At 39.5% G+C, this 23,370-nt stretch overlaps 3 protein-coding genes across 5 annotated transcripts in view; 1 reads left to right on the top strand and 2 right to left on the bottom strand.

The window, feature by feature from the left end:
- LOC125761109 (signal-induced proliferation-associated 1-like protein 2) overlaps positions 1 to 10,520 on the bottom strand; it is a 75,971-nt gene extending 65,451 nt beyond the window's left edge. For both annotated transcript variants that reach the window (XM_049421959.1, XM_049421960.1), the window contains exon 1: positions 9,404 to 10,520. The gene's annotated coding sequence lies outside the window, so the exon portion shown is untranslated. The remainder of the gene's footprint in view (positions 1 to 9,403) is intronic.
- A 1,248-nt stretch (positions 10,521 to 11,768) lies between these two features.
- LOC125761136 (protein fuzzy homolog) lies at positions 11,769 to 13,685 on the top strand. The gene is made up of 3 exons (XM_049422013.1): positions 11,769 to 11,875; positions 11,948 to 13,026; positions 13,282 to 13,685. Exons 1-3 carry the CDS (start codon positions 11,798 to 11,800, stop codon positions 13,337 to 13,339), a joined length of 1,215 nt encoding a protein of 404 aa, XP_049277970.1. The 5' UTR covers positions 11,769 to 11,797; the 3' UTR covers positions 13,340 to 13,685.
- Positions 13,066 to 23,119, bottom strand: LOC125761130 (proton-coupled amino acid transporter-like protein CG1139). 2 transcript variants are annotated; one of them, XM_049422007.1, is made up of 5 exons: positions 22,482 to 23,118; positions 21,649 to 22,117; positions 15,942 to 16,701; positions 15,556 to 15,865; positions 13,066 to 15,482 (listed from the first exon to the last, which is right to left on the bottom strand). In XM_049422007.1, the coding sequence occupies exons 3-5, from the start codon at positions 16,687 to 16,689 to the stop codon at positions 15,065 to 15,067; spliced, it is 1,476 nt and encodes a 491-aa protein (XP_049277964.1). In that variant the 5' UTR covers positions 16,690 to 16,701; positions 21,649 to 22,117; positions 22,482 to 23,118; the 3' UTR covers positions 13,066 to 15,064. The 2 variants fall into 2 exon arrangements, with proteins under 2 accessions (XP_049277964.1, XP_049277963.1); XM_049422006.1 differs by lacking the exon at positions 21,649 to 22,117 and having other exon boundaries at positions 22,482 to 23,119.
- Positions 23,120 to 23,370: the final 251 nt, after the last annotated feature.

Here is a 23,370-nt window from a genome sequence, read left to right as displayed (position 1 = left end):
GTAGCGATAACAAGTCATGGTAACAAGAGAAAAATAGAAATAATAAAATCCATGAATGCTAAAAATTACTATAGAACCCTTCCAAGAAAAAATGTTTTATCAATTATCAAACTTTTTACATAAAGTTCTAAAAACAATCATAATTGTGACTTCAAAAATAAGAACTACAAATGTATGACACATGCAACATGTTTCAATGGGGTGCATTCCCACGACGGGCATACAGAACTGTTAAATAATCATACGCAAACCTCGTCTATGCACATTTGCACTGTTTGTCTGCAGGCATTATGAGCGACTGTACCACTGCCACCATCCCTCATAATACCCATGACTCGTTTCCATCAACTCCATCACCACGGTTCGTGGGGGTTTGTACGCAAAAATTAAATGAAGCCCTACACAGAACACAAGGTTCCGTACCCTTAACTCACACAACTACAACAAAACCCTTTCGGGCGCAGCATTGATCGTGACCAAACCGCTTACATTTACTACCACACACAGCCACGCGCACAAAAGCATACCATGAGAGCTTAACCAATACACAAGGGAACAAACGTTCGATGGGCAAAAGGCGACGGGTATAGACGAGCCCGGCTCCGACTTACTGACTGACTGATTGGAGAGTACCCCACTTATGCAAATATCCAGAAATAAACCGCGTCTTTAAGAGATTGCGCGCACACCATACACAGACCATATACCGATGTTGGCGATATCTTTTGGGGGGTGATTGGGTCGAGAGTAGTAGGGAGACCGACAGGAAGGAGAAGTGACCGAACCAACCTTTCCGGTTTCTACGGAGCTGAACGGTAATGTTGGGGCGATTGAGCATACACGAGCATCTCGGCCAGTTGTGCCGTAGTGACGTTTTGGAAAATCGCACGTTTTAGACGTTACTCACTATTTCTGTCTCGTTTTTTCTCTGAGAATTTATGATAAACGGCAGGATTATAACTACGGTAATGAATCGATGTAAACGCTACCACAACAAATAGATACCGATAATCACAAGAATCTCTTGTGCTCTTGAATGACTTATCAGGAAAAGAGTTGGAATTTCAAGGCCACTCAATGTGGTTTTCGTGGGAATTGAGGTTTTTACTACGTTTATCACCAGATTAACGAGATATTCAGATTTGGTGAAGAGTTTCAAGCTCAACAACATATACTAAAGGTATTGGTATCAATATTATGAAGTCAACATCAAAATCACCTGAATTTCCTAGATCTCTCTAACAACAATTTTACCAACTTGCATAATTTTGTTTAAATTTTAAAATATAATTATTAATATAAAATATACTATAAAACAATAAAGTTTCAATTTAGACATGAAATTATTTGCTTCTTTCTTGTGTTGCTTAAAGATCTACTAAAGATATGATCATTTATTTTTAGCACGTAGCTGAATACCTAACCTTTTGCTAAACAGAGCTCTGTTCAAATAAGATTCGTTTCTTGACCTTCGGATTATTAAATCGAGCGCCTTACTTATCTTGTCTCGATGTGGAAGTAAATTTTTTTTTATTTGTTTTTCAATTTCTCTTTGCTAAATGTTTCAGAATTAGAACCATATTCCGTTAGCGCGTTTAGTACCCTTTCCTTAAAAAAAACACACACACATACACACTATAAACCCAAATGCGTTATGCTTACGCTTGTTTCGCTTCACCAGGAGGGTCACACCACCACCACAGAGCTCTCTAACCATTTGCGGCTAATTATGCATTCCCATATATGTTGGTTCGTGCTCGGTAGCATAAAAATGAATTCATGTGCATAAACAAAGTGTGCAAAAAGAATGTTAGCCCCCGGAGAGTCACCAAATATATTCCACATTTGATCGGTTTTTCCGGTAGGTTTTTGGAAAATTATTTTCTGTTGTTTGTACCGTTTCGCTCCACCAAACACAAGTTCTCGGGAATCACACAACAACTTGTTGTTCCAAAAGCAGTAAACTAACTGGCCAAATGCTATGAAATAAATTTAAAATTATAATTTAAAGACAATTTCCCCCCCGTCCAAATCCTTAATTTGCTCAAACTCTAAACACTAATGATGGAACAAAGAAAGAAAAGTGCCACTCCATCATAGACGATGCGACGGTACACTTGAGTGGTTTCGGCAAAAAAAGAAACATAAAAACATTGAGTGAAAACATTAAATATCGCACATTTAATTTCTTACCTTTAACAGCTTAAACGAGTACAGCAAGAAACAATGTTTTCGTCGAAATGTCATAATTAACACACGCAGCAATACAACGGCAAGAGGCACGCCTAAAACATTACACCATCGGCAAGTTTAAATACATTTAGCCATTGTGATGGAGATGCAGCAGCAAATGCGTTGTCGAAGTGTTGTGAGAAGAGACCGAAAAACAACAACACAACGAAGTACACACTACACAAAAATGTTCCATTGTTTTTATCTCTTCTGCTGCAACAGTGCAGCACACAACAAAATGGGTAATAAAGTGGTTGAATTTTATCACGTTGCTACTGCAGCCAAGACCCGAACATTCGAATGTGTAAAGGTGATACTTCTGTTTGAACTGCACACGCATAAATCCTTCCGGCCTTTGGTGTGGTGTAACCTTTGGGAACTATCGCCACAATAACGCGAACGAAACGGTGTAATCCAGTTCGATTTATCGGACACGTGGATTTTGACTCACACACTAGAACTCGTGCCTCGAACCTTAACCCGATAAGAACAATTAATGGTTTAAAAAAAGCACCAAAACCAGCTGTGGTTGTGTGTAGGCATTTGTTTCACGTAATTAATTTTTTTCGAACCAACACCAATTCGTGTACATTCAGGCTGAAGTTACACGGAAACAATACACACACCCACCACAAGTGTTCTTTTTTCCAAAACTCACCACAAAACACCCATAGAACACATAAATGGGTTCACGAAGCATGCTCACACATCACCCAGGCGAGCAGTTTTGTTGGTTGGGTGACCAATTAGTGTTGCATAGTTGGTTGGAGGTTGTTTTTTCCTCTTTTTTCCCCCACAACATACCTACATGACCGGCGTGTTGGACGGTAGTTTTGCCACAAAGCCCAATATAAACGTGTTGCTCCTTAGCATTCCGCGGAGCAAGTAAAATGACGCAAAGCCTCCCAGCGCAACAATGAACGCAAACAAAGCGTTTTTTCTTCGTTCTGTGCACTACAAACCAACCTGGAGAGTAATACGGCAGTACCTTATTAAAAGGGCTGCCATAGTTGGTCTTAAAATTATGGCATGGGCTCAACTTTTTTCGCTCCGTATTGCAAAACGTCACAAAAGGTGAGAGAAGAATAAGTTGAATTGGTTCTAATTATTTGTCTTTGGCATTTGTGAACTTTCCTACCCTATGGAAACATTCTTTAAAGTCTTTGAAGTCATCAACGAAGGAAGTTAAGCCACTCATTGCAGGGTTTTCCATATGATGATTCATAATTTTCCATCGAGTAGATCATGCCTTAAACTAGTTTTTCTGTATGGATTTTGACGTTTTTAAGCTTAACCACCGCTATTTTTGAATTCAAACAAGTGAAATAAAGTTATAGTAGCCTGCGAATTGAAGGTTAGATTATTTCCTAATAAAAGTTGCTCGACACATATCTAAATGACTAAATATGACTGAAATGAAATAAAAATCACTATGATATGAAGAAACTGCTAGGTGCAAAATACAATATTACAGAAATAAATTATTAAAATACTATAAAAATCGATTATAGAAATAAGAAATATTATTGATAATAATATTCTCTCCTGTTCTCTGATTCTGATTAGATAGAAATATGAGATTATTTCTAAATTGTGTAGAATTAGAAAAATAAATCAAATGGCTTACCAATACGTGTAACCCTGCAACGACGTGCTTACGCATGAAAACGAACGTTACACCTAATTTGACGCTCGTTGCACTGATTATGCTTTACGCAGGCTTTACGTAGCTGTGACAGACGGTTATTAAAAAAGCATAACACTAAAGCAGGAACGGCAACACAAACCACTTAAATACTTAATAACTTCAAGAAAAACGATTAAAAACCATTTTAAATTTCACAACTTCGAAAAAAAGGTGTCCTAAATGCATGTGACACATGCAACTCGAAAAAAATGGAACTGATTGTCACCAACATATTGTACCATAATCGTTTAGTCGCCTTAGATGGATATATCTCATATTGCGAGAAGCATGAATGAAAGGGTTTCCTGTTTTGTTCCTGAAACACACAACATACTACACACACACATACACACTCTGTGTCTACCAGATTTGATATTTGCCGCATCGGAATTCGGGTCAACAGCAACAGTGAATCGATCACGTTTTTCACACCGATAAGCCACTGTGCCGCGTGCACTCGTGCGCTTATCATCACGGACTACCCAGGCGAAACAAGGGAGCACAATCAGGTCACCACCAGAGCAACCGAGCGAGGAAAATTGGGGGAAAAAGTGGTCCGATAAAATGGAGAGTGGAATTCCGCGGAACCCCAAAAGAAGCTTCCAAACATACCAAAAGCGCTAAAAGAAAAGCAGAACAGTCCCATCAAAAACAGCAATTATCCACACAATCGGGTGGCAATCATAATCGTAAAATGGCGTTGTCCAGAAGCAGTCGCCTGCCTGTCGTGCTCGAACATGAAAACTGGAACAGTTTCGAAGGGGTGAAGGAAGAAATGCATTTCTCCTTAGACACACATACACACGGAAACAAAATGGGAAATGGTGGCGCCTGGGTCGCGTAAGCAGGAAGGACGTTTCTGTCTTGGAATGTCTCGTCATCGTCAGGCTTGTCTTTCCGCACGTCATCGTGTCTTGAAATGTTCGATGCATCTTCACACTTGCCCCATCGCCATAACCATCTTCTGCAAAACACACCTTCCGCGGCCGGACCGGATTGATGTATGAAAAATGTCAAAAGCAAAGTTGCTGGTTAATGACTGATGAAGTACTGTGGCCACATTGCTCTCTCGTCCATCAAATCCCCTATCGTTTATCCACGGTTTGTCCCCCGATCGGCCACCCCATCCGGCCAGGGTGGCCAGAGACTTCAATTCACTTTCTCCTTGCCGCTGGGAGAGTTTTGTGATCGCCACTCGACACGCTATGTAAGTACTCGATGACGGATGTAAGTAGACATCCGCTGACTTGCAGAAGCTGGACCAGCACATATCAACGTGTGATAGTGAAATACATCGCTTTAAACTTCCCATCAAAACATCCATAATAGGGTGTATCGATAAAGGAGAAAGTTTTTTCCCCCAAATGGGACATTTTTGTTCTTCTTCTCACGCTGAAGAAGACACACTATCGACCAGTTTGACGTTTGACAGTTCTCTTCATCTGACGTTTTTCCCAACAAGTGTCTAGAAATGATTACAATAGAGTTTGAAGTTTTTATCACAAACGAAGGGGAAAAGTTTCTCTTTACTATTTGAAACACATGTCAGACACAGCTTTTGGGCTCAAAAGCTAAAGGAAGTGCTACTCATTTTCAACTTCAAACCACACTTCCGCAATAGACGATTTCATTTTGCGAAACTCAGTGACCAGATGTGTCACCTGGTCAGTGCTTTTCCGAAATGATTTTCCGTTCCACATTCCAACCACGCCTTGATTCCTACTATTAGAAGTGCTTAATGAACCCAAACATCTAAACTGCTTCTCCATATCCCTCTCTCCAAGATCACCCGATCGACTACGGTTTTAATGAAGCCATTTCTTTCTAAACTACCGGATCAATCTTGATGGCGTTTAATCTTTATTTACCGCTGTCAACCAAAAAGAGTAAAAAAAAAGCGAGGAAAACAACGACACAAACAGAACTTCTCCGTCCATCATCCAATGAAACGGGTGGCAAGTCTACGAAACACCCAACCAAAGGCGTCTCATTCCAACTTTTATCAATTCAATGATGATGAATTACCAGCACGATCGGGAAGAAGCATTTGCCAGCGAAATAGCCATCTTGGCAACGCGTCATCATCTCGCACCCATGGAAAGTAAGGCAGAGTCGATTTAACCAACAAAATACTGATGACCCCGATTCCAACAAAAAAAAAATCCCTACAAATCCAAATGTAAGTGAGTAAAACGCCGGATGGTGACCTATCACCGGCCACGACAAATACAATACTATCGCGACGGAAATCTTCCCTACACACGCACCCATTGCTTACTTGCGAGTATCTTTCCCTTCGACCCTCTCTCTCTCTGTTTCTAGATAACTTTTGCGTCCTGTGCGTACTATGTTCCCACAGTGACCGATACGCAGACGGCGTCTTATGCTCATGCCACAATCTTTCGGACCAAAGCGTCAGCTTTGGGTCAGTTGCATTATGCGCACGCGAGAACAACGGTCCGTTTGCACAACCGGCTCCCCGATGCCGCAACGAGAGTGTGAGTGCGTTTAACGAACGAACGACCGCAAAATGTAAACCCAGCACCACCCCCCCCATTCTGATGACTCTGGGTCACTAATTTTCGTTCACACAAGATGGCCAGAAAGAGCAATGGCCTTCGCGTCAGTTTCTTCTCAAGAGCAGGCGATGACGCAGAAACGTTGAAGAGGCCTGGAGACACATTCATCATACTGTCGTTTTACTGCCGTTGGACATGGCTGCCCAATATTTATGGTTGCGAGTATCGCGTTCAATGGTGAGCAAATGGTTTTAAGTTCAAGAGACGTTAGGAAAAGTGCTTTACTGGCCAAATGCACTCATTCTTCCCTTAGAATATCCAGACATTTACGACCAAAGATCACTCGACATGAGTGATGATTTGTGGGTTTTTTTTTTTTCTTCTTTTTCTCACCCACAAAAAGCGTTGTAAATATAGCTGAAGTACTACAAAAAATACTCCCATTAATCGTACCATCGGTATTGACTTTAGCTTAACGAAACTGAAAGGAACAATTAGGTCCCCTTTTGTAACGCTTTAAGTTTTCTTTTTGTTTTCATCGTTAACTTTCACACTATAGGTTTAGCTTCCAAATCTTCAGCAAAAGGCAACAAAAACCCGAGTACAGCAAGTAAAATCTACACAATCATTGTTCATCGCTCACACAACGTCATCAACTGCTTCGGTCCAAAACTACTTCGGTCGGCCACGATAGCATAATCATGCGTAGCTAAATGGATCGTTCCGAATATACCCCTAGCAAGCAAAAAGCGTAGAATTTCCAACAAGGGTTTTTTTTCTTATACATTTACCAATAATCGTTAAGAATAGGAACATTGTTCAACTATGAAATCAGTAATGCACGAAGAGAAATTATAATACATTGACCTTTGGGTACATCTTTTGGCTGCTTCACACCTAACCGGCTGGTCTATCAAAAAGTTTGCCAAACTTTTAACGTCAAATCGTATGCCGAACTGTCAAATTTCTGTTTGGCAAACTACGCCAAACAAAATAATTTGTTCGAAGAAAATTTGTTTGGCAAACATTTTATCACACCTTATTTCATCACCTTGGTTACGTCTTGCTTCAATTATGCGAAAGCTCCAAAATGCATTATAATTAAATTGAACACTCTTCTTTATATTTTTCATAGTATAATTGTTCGATTTTTTTTTCGAATCATTTTGCAAACAGCAAAAAGCTTTAAATTTGACATCTCTTAATTGGTTGGACAAACTTTTTTCATAGACCAGCCGGTAATAAATTGAACAGTGGTTACACGCACACGACGATCTTTAGCATTGATCGAGAGCAAGAATTGCATATTATTTATTTGCTTATGAAGAAAAGCTTTCGCATAGAAAATAGACACCAAAAACCCATACGTTACTTAATAAGTTTAGCTGGGTAACACTATTCTTATTATCGATCAATTCGGTTTGTTTCGCTTCCGAACAAACATCGGTAAAGTCGACTACCGAAGCTGGAAGTTGGATTTTCGATATTCGATTCGACTTTTGGACAGCACGTGTCTGTATCGTTATACATCGTTATGTGCTGATCGTACAGCGATTGCGAAAATAGAGCACCATTCGCCATCATCACCCGTTCACCGGAGTGTGGTCGGACACGCGGCGAGTTACATTAATTACACACCTCGTAACCTCTGTTTCGCTAATATGCCACGGAAAAGATGGAAGGAAAGAGGCTAGCAGCAAACTTCAAGCGACCGGACAAATAAAGGCGCCGAATGGCCACAAATTAGTGTGCGCCAGGGGCCCGATGATCCTTCTTCCTCATGGAGTGGATCTAATTTAAAACTGCTGTACGCATACGAACGCGGTGCAGTAAAAGATGAATCTTACACACTTAATTCGGCACTTCATTCATTGTATCCGAGACGTAAAGGAGAAAATAACTATATTCAATCAGCACCGTGAAAAAAAAACCTTCAAAGTTTTGCGAAGCGTCTGAACAAAACGATTGCTTGGTTTCGTTATTAGCATATAACCGTACGATCGGATCGTTATGATGATCGCCGTACGGTTGGGAGGTGGATGGACTCAATTAAACATCCATATTGCTTAATTATGGTGTGAGTTTGGTGTGTAATGAAGGTGAATTAAATGCAAATGGATCACGAAAAGGATGACACGCGACTACGAAAAAGAGCTGTCTCTATCATCTTTTTTCAATTTAATTCATAAACTTCCTTATTTACGCTGTTTTAACAACCTCTTTGTGGCGTCAGATAGAATTTAAACTTCAACCGTCATTCCAAAGTAGCGAATAAATGAATAAAATTCCTTAAGAAAAACACCAAAACCCACCTACATCCGATTGAATCGAAATGATGATGCACAGCCAGGTGGAATTCCTCCAACGGGCTAAGTTAAGCGTCACGTACGTCACCCGTCATCATTGCCAAAAATCATGCTGACTGAAGATGATCTCATGGGCCAATCATTCAGTCGTCGGCTGTGTCTGGTACGGGTTTGCCGTTTTTAGCGACCTTATCTCTACGCTTTCGTCTGCAGGAAGTTCCAACTTTATTATTCAATCATAATAGGTATGCTTTGAGCTTGGTGCTTTGGTGTTGCAATAAAGTGAGTGACTTTTCTTTACTTATCAAAAGAGGGCTTTAAAAACCTCAATGTCGACAGTTTTTATATTTCGATAAAAAAGGGTTAAAAGCTAAAGGCGCAATTTAGCGTCTTCTTATCGCAGCGTACAAAAAAAGTTTAGTCTATTCATTGGTTTTTATAAACTACTATGATGTAAATGCTCCTACAACGAAACAAACATAAACATTCAAGATGTCATCGCATTAGGTATGACATATCGTTCTAGGAAGAAGTCGTTTCCATTTATGGAATATTTTATTCAATTGAAAAAATAGCTGATCATTGTTTACCTTTAAACATTTTACCTTTAAATTATTCTACCCTTTACAAATCATACTAAGAAACACTTTAATACTTACATTCACAACATCCGAAGAATCCGACGATAAGCGCTGCTTCACCGGAACACAGAACAGAGCCAGATTTGCTGTCCTCTTCTAACCTTCGCGCACAACGAGGAAGGGAGAATGGATCGCGGGCACTTTTATTATATCCGGGATATATAACGCCGAACCAGCAGGCTTTCAATGGACACGTCAAAAAAGGCACGCTGTGCGTTTATTTCTTTCGCTTTTCCTTTCCTTATGCACCGACAAAAAATCTAATTAGATCGTATATTTTTACGCATACACTTTTACTGCACAATTGATTGCTTCCACAAGTTGGTAATATTCTTTTTCACTTTTTTCTAACGCGGTTTTTTTTCTCTCCTTAAATGCACTTTTCTGTTGCACTCGTTGCACTTTTTTCGCTGGTGTCGTTGTGTCGTGGTCGTTTGATAGTTGCATACGGAAGCTTGCACTTTCGCATGCTTCTTGCAGGGGGGCACTTTTTATTACGTACGTGTATTTATTTGTATATGCGCGTGTGTACAAACACTAAAACCTTCTTCCAGAACCACCTTCACAAAGCGCGTGCGAAAAGGCGAAAAAGATCGTGTTAATCAACACTCAACACAGCGCACTACCAAATAAAGGGCACTTGTATGATCACACCAGCGCAACATTCGTCATATATTGCATTAGATTATGCCCTTTTTTACTTTTTCTTCTATTAATTTCCTTTAATTCATTCGCTGGTTTGCAGGACGCTTTCTTCCGCTTGGTACTGGCTGTTGCGTTCTGAAACACTTCTTCTTCTTACTGCACCGTCGTAACTTGTTGCTCTTCACGACTGTGAAGCTATTTGTTGGAATTCTTCAGCACAGCAGATTTTTATGTGTGTGTATACTCGATGCACTTTACTCAAAGGCACAAACAACCCTTTTTCCACTGTTGTAATCATGTAACACAATTCGCAAAAAACTTCTTTTCACAAGAAATACATCCAAAAAGCACTTTTATTGTTCACCACCGCTTCCGAAAGAGACGCTTGTACGCGCACCAAAATCAAGCCCAATTCAAAAGTACATCCGCACACTTCGACGTTTCGAACTAAAGTGAGAAAACGACGCCTGTTCTCTCTCGGTCTATGCACGCGTTTCCCTCGTTCTTTCTCTCGTTGTATGTGAGTTTCGCTCTGTCTTTCTCTCGGTCTCATTAATGCTCATAAAGCCATTGTAATAATAACAAATAATAAAATTGACAGTTGCATACATTGTCCTTTATGTGCTATTCTTGCGATTGTTGCATGCAACAAACCAGCACAATGATTTAATTTTAAGCACGTAGCATGTGAAAGCATGTTTTTCTTAATTACACCGAAATTTCGAGAGACTTGATTTCACTACCCATTTGGCAGAAATTCACGCACACTAATAAAGAAAAGTTGGAATAAGAGTTGGAATAAGAGTCTGAATAGGCGAAGCTTATTCCAACTCATTGTTTACATTGCTTCGGGTTTTCCGAATGGTTCCGACCATTTCTGTAGTATTTCTTTCGTTCTTCCGTGTGAAGTTTAAACACAGTGCGGTACAACTCATTGGTTACATAAAACAAAAATTATTTTATTCATAATACTTTTTTCACAATATTTTTACACTTAATTAAAAATCAATAAATCACTGTACATACCCTTTATAAACTATTTCAGCACAAATACTGTTAAAAAATCTGTGAAATAATTGAAGACGATTTTACTGTACTCCATTAACTTTCCTTCACTGTACACTTGGAACGATGGCGCCAACTGCCTGATGCTGCTCCCGGTCTATTTCACGCCCTGAATCATCTTCTGAAACACAAAAAAATGCTTTATTAGAAAGGAAGAAGATGTCTTAAGCATTATTCAATATTTTAACTTACCTTGTGAAGCACACTGCACTGATATTTCACTGATTAACTGCTAAAATACACGCGCTCATCTCAACCGGCTTCGAACACAACGTACGACGAGGATTGTGTTCTTCTTTCACTGCCCTTCTTTTTCGAACGCATCGACAAATTCAAGGAAGAACCTCACTTGAGTTGCTGGTGCAATCCAAAGCAACACCAACACATTAACAATTGCCGTGTACGAACAGCAAAAACGAATCAAAACGATGTAAAAACTTCGGAAAATGTCATTTGGGTAATTAGTTGGAATTGAAAATATTATCAATATTTTTTTGATGAATAGACCTTTATCAAAGCTAAACGGCCATCTTGCCCCGTTTTGTTTTTGCTGTCAGCGCTGGCCTGTTTGTTTCGAACGTGATGCAACCTGTTGCGATCTGTTTTGTTTACAACTTTGTTCTTTTTTTTCTTCTGCAATTGCCCGTTTTTATTACTTGATCACCGTTCACAAATTATCGTAAAAAGTTCACAGAAACCAACATGTCCATACATTTAATGTGTCTTACCTCTGACGGAGGTGTGCCGATTTATTCGAAAAAAAGAGGCGATAGTGAAAACGTAACTAGAAACGATAAAGATCGGATATGATGATCAACGATCGCACCTAATACAGATATCCATCATTTGCAGCTTCCTTTTTCCACGATCGCCTCACTAAACGGAGTTCACATGTTTTGCAAATCGCAGGGTGTCGATCTTCCCATCACTTACCTCGAGGATAGCATGATCATGTGGAAAGAGTTCGAGGGCACCATCGTGATGATCGGCATCGCGAGAGACATTACCGAGAAGACGCTTCGCCATCTACTCGATTATTCCTACCAAGCGATGGTGTTTTGTGTTGGTATACATTCCATCAAGAAAATTAAGAACATCGATCGTTTTAAACGGGAGCTAAAGAACTACTACCCGTTGATCGATCAGCTACTGGAGGTGGTGGAAAGTGATCTCTTTCGCTACGTCGATTGTGTCCTGTGCTCCGAAAGTATGGGAATGCTGACGAAGCTGAACGAGTTTAGTGTCCAGATTGGTTCGCCTTTCTGTGCGATTCTGGTCCGACAGCGAATCGCTTGCGGAACAGAAGGGTGGTGGGATTTAGATGTAATTGATCGGAAACTTCTAATGTTACTGCTGAACGCATCCAGCACCATCCAGCAAGATGTGCCAGTTTATTTACCAAAAAAATCCCCTAGCATTGCGTATCGTTTCATAAGCATTCCGCTGACGCAGGGAGTCAGCATCTGTGCGCTTTGCGGTGCCGAGCCGAAGTATGATGTACTGCAGGGGCTTAGTCAACAGTTCTGGATGAGCGAACTCGATATGCTAATTTCGGCCGAACAGAAGTATCCGAAAAGTTTCCCCACCAGTGTCGAGCTGGATTCGCACATATTGGGATTTTTGTTGTTAAATCGCGAGCACGCAAAATACGTCATGTCACGGGGCGTTGTACAATCGCTCAGCAATACTCCTGGTGGAAAATCTCGAACAGGTACAATGTCCAGTGGAACATCCGCCCACCGGTTGGACATACTGCGATCGTTCTTCCATCAGTCGGTTGATGTGATGGAGGAAACGTTACGCGAAGGTGATCGAGTGATGAATCTTGAACAGTACTGGTGTTCCGACTATCACAAATGTCACGCCCTCATCGAGGGAAGCAATGTCCTTTGCGTGCTGTATACATCCGCGATTCCAACGCACATCATGAGGTAAATGATTCGTCATTAAGCAAAAACAAAACAGTCCAATTAATTATTAAAATAGTTAGTTAAAATTGTATATTTTATTATCATCGGTTACACAGTTTGCATGCTTATTTAGTATGTGGATTCAGTAGTCCATTACTCGTAATCGGTACGAAACACCTACGCTTAAACTTAATATCCACTGTTAATTCCATTTGTTCACACAGTTTCTTCACCTTCACACTTGATCTCAATCATTCTTTTCCTTTGGCTAAATAGGATAGTAACACAAAAAACACTGAACACGTTGATATCGGATAAGGATGTGTGCTGGTAGCAGAATCGACTCGCACGACAACGGAGAGGGCGACCGAGCTGGTTATATCATCATTCAATCATCACATCTACATCTCATGCATACGGTTTATTTATATTCCACAATATTATGCCCACTTGCCACTGTTTGCGCTAATATAAATTAAACAACACACACTCAACGAAAATGGCGTGTAAGGGAGCTTTTGCACAATTAACTTTAAATGTTGTCTTTTATATGTTTCCAGTGAGGGCTATGCAATGCAATGTGATTAGGACGTACTTTAAGTTTACTACTTGTATCGATTTGGCTTATGCTTATGGAGTGGGCTCGTTAGAAGAGCAGACGGAAATAAAGAAAAGCTGAAGAAAAAGTGAAAATGTAACAATCGCGGGAATCCTACCCTCTCATTATTGTCTAATATAATTGAAATAACCTAATGGAAGAGAAAGAGCTCTGACAGCTAGTTAGAACAGAACAATTTGAACTTGATTTCATTTCCTTCATTTTCGTTGCTAAATTCGTTCATGGTCCCAAATCGGGATATCCTTCGACTGACCCTTCTCCTCTGCAAGAACAAATAAATTGTCTATAAAGGAAACAATTTGCGTAGTGTATAAATACAGTTAACAGAGTTTAAAGTTGATTTCATAGTTCCCTTCAATAGTTACCACTCCACTAGAGAAATATTTGTCATTCCCGCTTTTTTTATGTCGTACATACTGTAAATGTATCGTGCGCTTACAAATTAATAATGCTGCGCTACTACACGGTTACGCTTACGAACCGATTTTAACTCTTAGTTGAAAAACAAAAAGAAAATTTGTAAACAGCCTTTTCCGTATGGTACTAGCACTAATTTGCTAAACGACTAAAGTTGAAGATATTTGAGCTTTCTGCTGAAGGTTTGCAGGTAAGTTTGTGACCGGAACCAAACCACACCTAAATGCTAACAGACATTATTGTGTCTTCCAACAGCTGGGATTGGTTGTTGGGTAATATCAACACTAAACTTAGTTATTGTTTTTTTACAGTATTATCACCATCAATAGATGTTGTATTTCCATTGCGTAATGGAAGAATGTTCTCTTCCTTTAGTTACCACACGTCCATCGTACGCATTGTTCGAGTAAATATTATTGTCATGCGCTTTTGATCCATCACTTCGAATGATTATAACAATCATTCTCCATTCTACTTGCGTTCATGTGAAATATTACGATTATTATCAATTTTATGTTTATCAGTACCGCCACATTTTAATGTTGACCACTTTTACACTGGCCACATGATGGTATAAGATGGAAGCATTTGCTGCGCACAATGGCAAGATGATTTTTATCATCAAATAGTTCCAATGTGCATTTTTTTATGGTAAAAGATACATTTATCTTCATAACCAAATATCCGACCGGTGTAGATAATGACGGTATACCAAACTTTAAAAGATTTACCTATCGCTGAAGCAATATTTTAGTCGTTTAATGTTTGTGTTTTAGTTTAAGTTCTTTTCCAATTATTTTACTCCAATATACTGTTTTATGAGTTACTACACAACCGGTTACTTCCATTCACACTCATAATTCAATAACAAATCAATTTTGTGAGACACTATCGTGGTACGAACGAAGCAATGCAAACGAACAAAAACAAAAACAAAATATCTACAATACATATACGTTAATGTACAAACGGATGCATATCCCTGTGTTTAAACATCTTAATAGCCTCCATAGCTCTCCTACTTTAAACTAAATCCGGGTTCAATATTTGTGCCACGCTTGTGTACGTACCGAAGATGAAACCCAAAATACCAAACACCATAATTGCAACATCTTTCCACAGAATCCAATAACGTCTTCCCAATTTATCCGGCCAAAAGGTAACGATTTCAATCAGTGGAGGAAAAATAAGCGCCAACGTAGAGCTACTAACTGCTCCAACCAGTGAAATAACTGCTCCGAGATTCGGTATCATGGCGGCTAAAATAAAGGTAAACACAACTAACGAAACACGCGTAAGATATTCACCGATAAGTCGCGACTGCTCCGTATGTAATCTTCGCCTAATGTGGATATTCAGTATCGACATTGGCACAAAGAACTGTAGCGAGTAGGAGAAAAAGATTGCAAGCGCCATCATAATGCGCACCAGCTGAGCGATACTGCAATAGGAAAAGTGGAGATAATTAATCAAACGGTGAATTAAAAACATTTTGAAGAAATGTTTATACTTACAACTCTTCACCGGGAAGATTTAGCGTAATGCTGCCCTTCACCGAATCACCGTACTTTAAATATCCGAAGAAACCGACAGCGGTGTACAGGCAGGCGACAATCACCATGCCCGTGTTTAATACTCCCGACCAACCACCAAAGTCCTCCGGTGTTTTCATGTTATTCTCCAGCGGTAATACCATGCCGATGCCCTCGAACGCATAGATCGCCGTACCGAAATAAAGCGGTAGCTGGGCCCATGTAGAATACGGCTTAACGGTGTGTGTGTTGGGTAAATCTTGCAGCATATAGTAGAAGGTACAGGAAAGTCCTACAAGAATAAAACAGCAACAAAAACGTTACATTGCAATTTTCTTGATTAATATGCAATCCGTCCTTTAACTCACCTGTAACCGTAAGTATTGCAGCTATCAGCGAGATTGGTGTGAGATATTTTAAATTCTTCACCAAATTTAGCAGCACCATCGGAATAAGCAGCAGTAGTAGATAGACGCGCGTGTGTAGATCGAAGAAATAGTGTGCGATGACTTCACGCAGGTTAGCGGCAACAAACACGAAGTACACGCAACAGAATCCAAGCTGCGTAATTACCAAAAACATGTTGATCAGATTTGTTGCCAGCTTCGAGTAGCGACGCAGCCCAATTGGACCAGATTCAAATGCTCGCTGGCAGACATCGGCAAAGCTTAGCGAGGGCACCTGCAACCGCCGGCACAGCTCGTGCGAACAGTTCACCAACATGTGCATACAGTGTGTACAAACGGCACCCATAAACAGTGTCCCGAACAGACCGACGTACAGACCGGCGTGTTTGAATGCATCCGGCATGGCCAGGATACCGGTGCCGATGTTACCCTTCAGGAGGTGGATCATAGTGTCGAGGTTTGTCGTTGGATGTTCCAGTGTACGGTGCATCGAAGGTTCGTACGGTTCACCCGAGGACGATCCATACGCTGAGTCCTCCTTCGGTACCAAACTGTCCGTATCGTTTGGTGCATCTACGATCATGTTTTCTGGCGAACTGCGTAGATCGGGACGTGCAAGAAGCCGCTGATGTTCGGCAACATCCAAACCAGACCCATTGCTTCCACCGTCGGACGCATGTCCTAGCAGGGGCTCACGTTCATTTTTCATCTTGCGTGCGCCCTGTTTGGTGATAAATCAGAATGGGAGTATTAGTTAAACTTATCGAGAAAGTAAGAGTTGGATTATGTTAAAGCTTATACAAAACCGGGTTAGTGCTTTTCAAACCTATTTTAGGACTTTTGTGAGTTGCAAACGAACTGGGGTACGTCATTAGTATATGAATGTATACTGTGCAAGTGCTTTGGAAACACATTTGGGGAATACACAAATAAAAGCTCGTTATTGCTCATTTTTATTCGTGAAGAATGGCCAGGTCGTGTTGCTATTGCGTATTGTCATCAGTAATGTGATCTGTTTTGCTCCATCATACTGCATAACTGCAAGGGCAGCATAACGGCTTTACCGTGGGAAGAGCATTCGAATGGGCAACTTAAGATGATGATCTGCGCTGCTCCGTCATGAGAAGATATTGATTGTACTAACTATCTCTCTGACTAAAAACTACCTATCTAAATAACGAGTTTACAGAGTTTAAGTCCTTCAATGGTTCAATGAATTTCAAAAAGAGAAATCTTGCTCAGTATCCGTTACGTTCCTGAACTGTTGCCGAGTCATCTTGTTCTCCAATAGCTGGCGTCTACTACAACACAAAATAATAAAGCAAATATGCTGCTCATAACTTCAGATATATAGCATTTTCTTTATTCTTAGAATCTTCTGAAGTAATGCCTTAAATGAAAACTGAGATCGCCATATCTCAAGTCTCCAACGTCCAGACAAACAGAAAACAAAAAAAAACTTCATTTTCGGAACATAAATTCTTGGTAATAACATAAAGTTTAATTAATAGTTTTCCATCCCCTTTCATTGAGCATTAGACGGTGGAAATTTAATATCATTTAAACCATATTAGACTACACTATAACACTACACTAAACTGAATGCAGAATGTAAATGTCTTTGTAGAAATCTTTTGTAGAACTTTGAACTTTAAAATCTTTGGTGTTTTGTCTCTTGTATGTCTTTTCCCTCACACCAAACCCTCATTGCTATCGCATCGGCATAAAGTGAACAATTCTAATTACTTTAGATGATTCCATTCAAACAAATATCATTTATTATCTTTCCACCGGAGGTCAAGGAAACTTCTACTATCTACAGAACCAGGCATTCCTTCTTGCAGCAAAAACACACACGAACAGCGGGGATGAAAATTTTCCATTCCGATTAGATGGTTGTTGTTAGGCGGGTTTTTCCGGTACCGCCACCAATTTTCCTTATGATGCGATTCTATTTGTCCTACATAAACACACCGTCACTGCGCGTGTATGTTGAACAACGGCGATAAGAGACATAGAGCGTGTGATAGCGTGGAGAGTTTGTAAGCTGAATTGTTTTGCTGGAAGCAATTTTCGGATAGAACTACTAAGGGATACTGATAACCGGATGTGTTTGGTGGGGTACTAAACAAACAGGCAAGGTGTATACTAAGCAAACAAACGAGAAAAGGTACGAAATCCAAATGTTAAAAATCATTTAAAATCTAATTCTCTTTATGCAAAACAAACAACAATTTGTTAGCCATTAAAATTCATTGCCGCAAGATTAAAATCCAACGCAAACACTTTCAAAAATCAATATTACCTTGGTTTGTAAGATTTTTAATAAATTCCATACAACAGTCAGACCAAAGATCCTCACACCAGACAACATTCGCCCATAGTAAGGATCGTTCTTACCGGCAGGGAAGTATTGCCACAAAATGCCAGCGAATGCAAATGGCAAAATTACATTCTGTACCACCAACTTCGGCAGGTTTTCCGTTTCGGGAGGCTTTAAAGGAAATAAAAAAAATCTCTCAAATTCCTACAACATTTGTGGTTCCGACAGTCGGAATGTCGAATGAATGTGCACAGTGAACGCAGGCCAAACAAATGCCGGTATAAAAATACAATTTCATGAAATCTTAAAAGTCCAATTCGGAAACCTATCTTCCTTTTATCAATGGATATAGTAGTGATATACTGTGAAAGCATTCCGTAACGTACTCATTAAACAAAATTGAAAAAATTTGATCTAGATGAAATTGATGTTGTAGTTAGACTATTGAATGTAAAAAAAACATGTTTACTTATTGTATATTTACAGGTACTATTTTAGCACTTAACTTATTCTGTACATTTTCTAAATAGAGCACTGTACTATGTACTGTGTAAATCCAATAATACAATGCAAAGAGATTATAATTTTTAATTATAATTTTATTTTTTTTTAGCACGAAGAAATCGTTCTCATAGTTTCGTTTGGAACTGTAGTATACCTGAAATCTATGAACAGGATTTTTTAAGGATATGAGGGATATTATTTTTTAAGTATAATGCGCAAGACAAAACCGAGATACAATATAAAATAAAGTAAATTGTATATACGATTCATGTGAAGATATGTCTACATATAGGCTCACTATAAAGAAAATGAAATGACACCAAGCCAGATATGTGTCAGACGAAATAAGATTTTGTCCATTCTGAGTACACCACACAAGATCCTTTCATTTTTGATATGGTTTTTTTTTGTGTGTGATTCCTCTCGTTTCGTTTCAAATCATCCCGCAAAAGCCTCTTAGTTGACCGTAGGGTGAGAAACAGTTCGCACCTTCATACGACCCCCCTCTCGGATCCTGTACAATAAAACATATCCACACTGTTATGAAGAAACATCACCGAGTTCTTGTTGCCATGCCAAAAAAGCTGTGATGTGCCGCCCACACCCTCGTTTCCTTGCTCGTTACAAACCCAAAACTAGCGAAGAAATAATTCCACGTTTTACTGTAACCTGGACAAGTAGGACTAACAACCGTCACCACCCCCCATGTGTACCATTTCGCAGTCGTCTAATAGCAGCGTTAAGACCATTGATGTCCTTTGAAAAGGATCTTTTGGGTGTTTTGTGTGTTATAATAGAGAACTGTACAACTTCGCAAGAAGACTAGTAGCTGAAGTAAAGTAACAACGAACACAACGTGGCCGTAGGTCTTCACAATTTAATATTTCATTATAATCGGCATCGGTACATAATTACTTAATAATGTCGTACAGCATTCCACGCATTGCATTGAACCTCAGCTAATTGTTGGTTTCTGAAATGAACCAACTCCAGAGCAATATGTCTGGCTGACAACAAGAACAAGAAAATCCCTCCAAACAGTACGCTCAACAGTACGGTTCAATTAGCGCGATTTTGGCTTATCGCAAAACAGCTGATGTGACGCCGTTCTTGCACAAAACCGCCCGATGACCAATGAAGTTTCATAGCACACCAATCAATCTTCGGATTCAACATACTGTAACTGTGTAACTGTAACGGTATGCCGGTCAAAGAGATTAATCTTTTTTTTTTGCGTAAGATTTACACTTTGCTTTTGTGCAAACGTTTTGTGACAGAACGGAATGTGGAACGAATTACGTACATTATACGCCCTTTTGCTAACATGATAAGTGTCTTTTGTGTGTTTCTTTTTAATGTCTTATTTTTGCTACTCTTGCCACGTGTCGAGCGATTCTTTTCTTTGTTTTATAACACAAAACTCACAGGTTATCTTGTAACAAAGAACATAACTAACTAATAACATGGCATGGTTTGAGAAATGTGTTATACTAAACCTTGCTACCGTTAGCATAAAAATAGCTAAATTAAAAACAAAACAAAAATTAATGAATCATATACATGTTTCACAGAAACCGGACAACTCCTCTGTGCAGAATTAACCGCATACACGGTGTGGAAGATTACTCGCTGTGCATAAATGGTCTCACCAGCTATGAAATGGCAAGCAATAGCCGTCATGGATTTTTGCTATGCTTAGCGCCTTTTTCTAAAACAAGGATCAAATTACTTAGCACAACTAATAACACATCAAGAGCACACCCAATTAAGACTGGCGTACTGTTAGCAACACGTTCCCTCTATTTATCACCGTGCAACCAAATGTCCATCTGAGCCGGGAGGGATGATGGCGCTGTGTGTTTATGCACCATCCGACCACGAACCATTCTCCAGTCTGGGTGCTAAGCTTCTCATTTGTATTCATACACCGTCATCGTTCATCTGGGCGAAGAACGACGTTCAGGGGTTGTTGCTTTAAACAGAACCTTTCCCCACCGGGAACTAGCCATTTCGTACAACATTCAACTTTTGAGAGAGTTGTGTTCTTGTAGTACTGTACTTTCCGGTCATTTTTCCGGTCCAAAATCGATCTTGGCGCTTATCACACTACTCCACACACATTCGGGGAAAATCTTCCCGATAAAAAGGGTGATCCCAATGTGACCGGGAAAGGGAAAAGATAAATAATTTTACATTCACAACAAATGGGTTTCAAAATTTTAAAACCTCTTTCACACACACACACACGCACATACACATTTGTAGGCGAATATTTCATATCAATTTCTATCCGGGTTTCCACGTCCTTTCGATAGCTTTATATTCATTCAATCGACGCAATAGAAAAGTGCAATAATGATTACGATGGCCTTAAAACGATTATGACATCAGCTGTGTGTCTGCATGCGTACCCTCTTTCTGACCATTGGAAAGGAATCACAACAAAAAAAGTCTTATCGGACTATTAGTGTAGGCTGCCATCACCAGTTGCCCTTAGGAAAGCGATGGCCCCTATTGGCATGAACTAGCCGTTTACAATAGCGTTGAATAGTGCGGGTTTATATATTAATGTATAATAACTTTTGTAGCGGCAATCAAACATTTTTTTCGTGTTTGAATGCTAAAAACTTTTATAAAATAAAGTATTTTTAGTTTTTCTTTAACGTGTACACCAAATTGTACACCGAGTGCAATAAATTTGACTTCAAGCAAAGTGCAACAACTTAAGAAAAACTTACAATTAAAGAACTAAATGAAATCAGAAGTGGAAGGAAGAAAAAACGAGTGTGTTGAAAATGAAATAGAAAAAATAAATGAGAGTAACAAAAATACAAAACTTACAAACAATTAATCCTGCTCTTTGCCGGGTGGAACACAATTATGTGGGTTTATCTGCGCCCTTTTATACGTAGTGCTCCTTTGTCGTCTTCTGCCTGTTTTGTGCTGCACTGAAACGAAGTTCCCTTTCCGGATGTTCCGGGTGCGGGACAGTTGTGTTGCAATTTCACTGTGTATTTTTTTGCTTTTTATCTTAAACTCCTTATGGAAGGTTTGTGCTACTGTGAATTTTTTTTTCTTCTCTCTAGGATTTGTTTTCTCTGCAATGACTCACTATGAGTCAACAGGCGGATTCTGATGCTCGTTATTGTGGCAGTGGTAGCAGAAGTTACACAGAGTTGCCTCCAGTTATCTGCAATTTTATTCTGTTTGTTGCTTTCAACTGCAATTTTCGTCTCGTTTTGTTACTCCTAGTACAATATTGATTGAAATGAAATTGCTTCACGAAACGCGTATAATTTTAATGTTTGAACTAAAAAGATATAAATGAAAAAAAAAGAAGATTGAAATCAGAAACATAACTCCTCTTGAAGTGGAAAATGAAGCGCACGTGTGTATTATATAATTTATAGCGTTTTTTCCAAGGTTTTCCCTTCGGTATGTTTTTTTTGCTTCTTCCATCCACCTTCACTTCAAAGGGCGATGCCCTCTATTGGTAACACCACACCACCTTTATCATAGCAGGCAGCGTAAAAGCAGGTGGCAAATAAAGCAGGCTGGCTGTATGTTGTCCTGTGGAATGTCACCTCCTACCCGTGATCGGAAAATATTGCCAATATTACCTAAATGGGATGAAAATCGATAGCATCTGGTGGGTCAGGAAATTAGAATCCTACCTGTAGATTGATCAGTGGTGTAAAATCTTCCATTGTGAATGTGACTAGATGATGGATGTGGCAAAAACAAGCCACAAAACTATTTCTCTCTTCTCACACTACGCAACTTTGCTGATTGGTTATACCACTGCACGCGGGAAGGGCACCACACTTGTGAAACCGAGGGAATGTACACAACAAAACAGGACACCTTCAAAGGGCGCACTTCGAAACACTACTAACAACACAACAAAACCATTCTCGAAACACAACAAACATTCGAATGGGAATAAATAGAATGAAAACAAATCACTGCTTTCGATGATACCACCTAGTATATTATGTGGTTGAATCACAGATAAACGATAGCCCTTCGGTATTGCAACAAAGGAGACCAAGTAGATACGCACGAACTACACATACAATGGGCACGGATAGTTTCGCAAAAACAACTGTAGAATTATGATATTTGTTTAGTCAATCGAATCCCTCAACAACACTGCTCACTACCAATGGTGTGCTGTAATGCTCGATAGAGAATGTTTCTCGTTTTGACTCCGCACCCTGTCGATTAGGAAAATAAACACCTATTTTCTACTGTGTTTTTCGTATCTCTGTTCTGTGTGTCCGTCGCTACCCAAGTCACAACTTTGACAGATTGCAGTGGCCTTTAAATTAATTAGGTAATGGTCTATACACGAAAAACAATGCACATAACAAATTCATGTTTTTTTGTTTTTCACATTTTCTTCATGTTAATTCATTATAGAAGTTGTTCTATCCAAAAACAGTAGTTATTTTGTTCTCTTTTTGGCAACTACACTTATATTGATTAGATTTTTCGTAGCGAATCATTCCATGCATAATTATATTTTTGATATTTACATCTTCATGCTGAAACTCAGAAATG

This window comes from Anopheles funestus, chromosome 2RL, assembly GCF_943734845.2.
Source record: "Anopheles funestus chromosome 2RL, idAnoFuneDA-416_04, whole genome shotgun sequence".
Taxonomy (NCBI): Eukaryota; Metazoa; Arthropoda; class Insecta; order Diptera; family Culicidae; genus Anopheles; species Anopheles funestus.
Note: the sequence above shows the minus strand (reverse complement) of the source record. Positions and strands in the feature narration are given on the sequence as shown.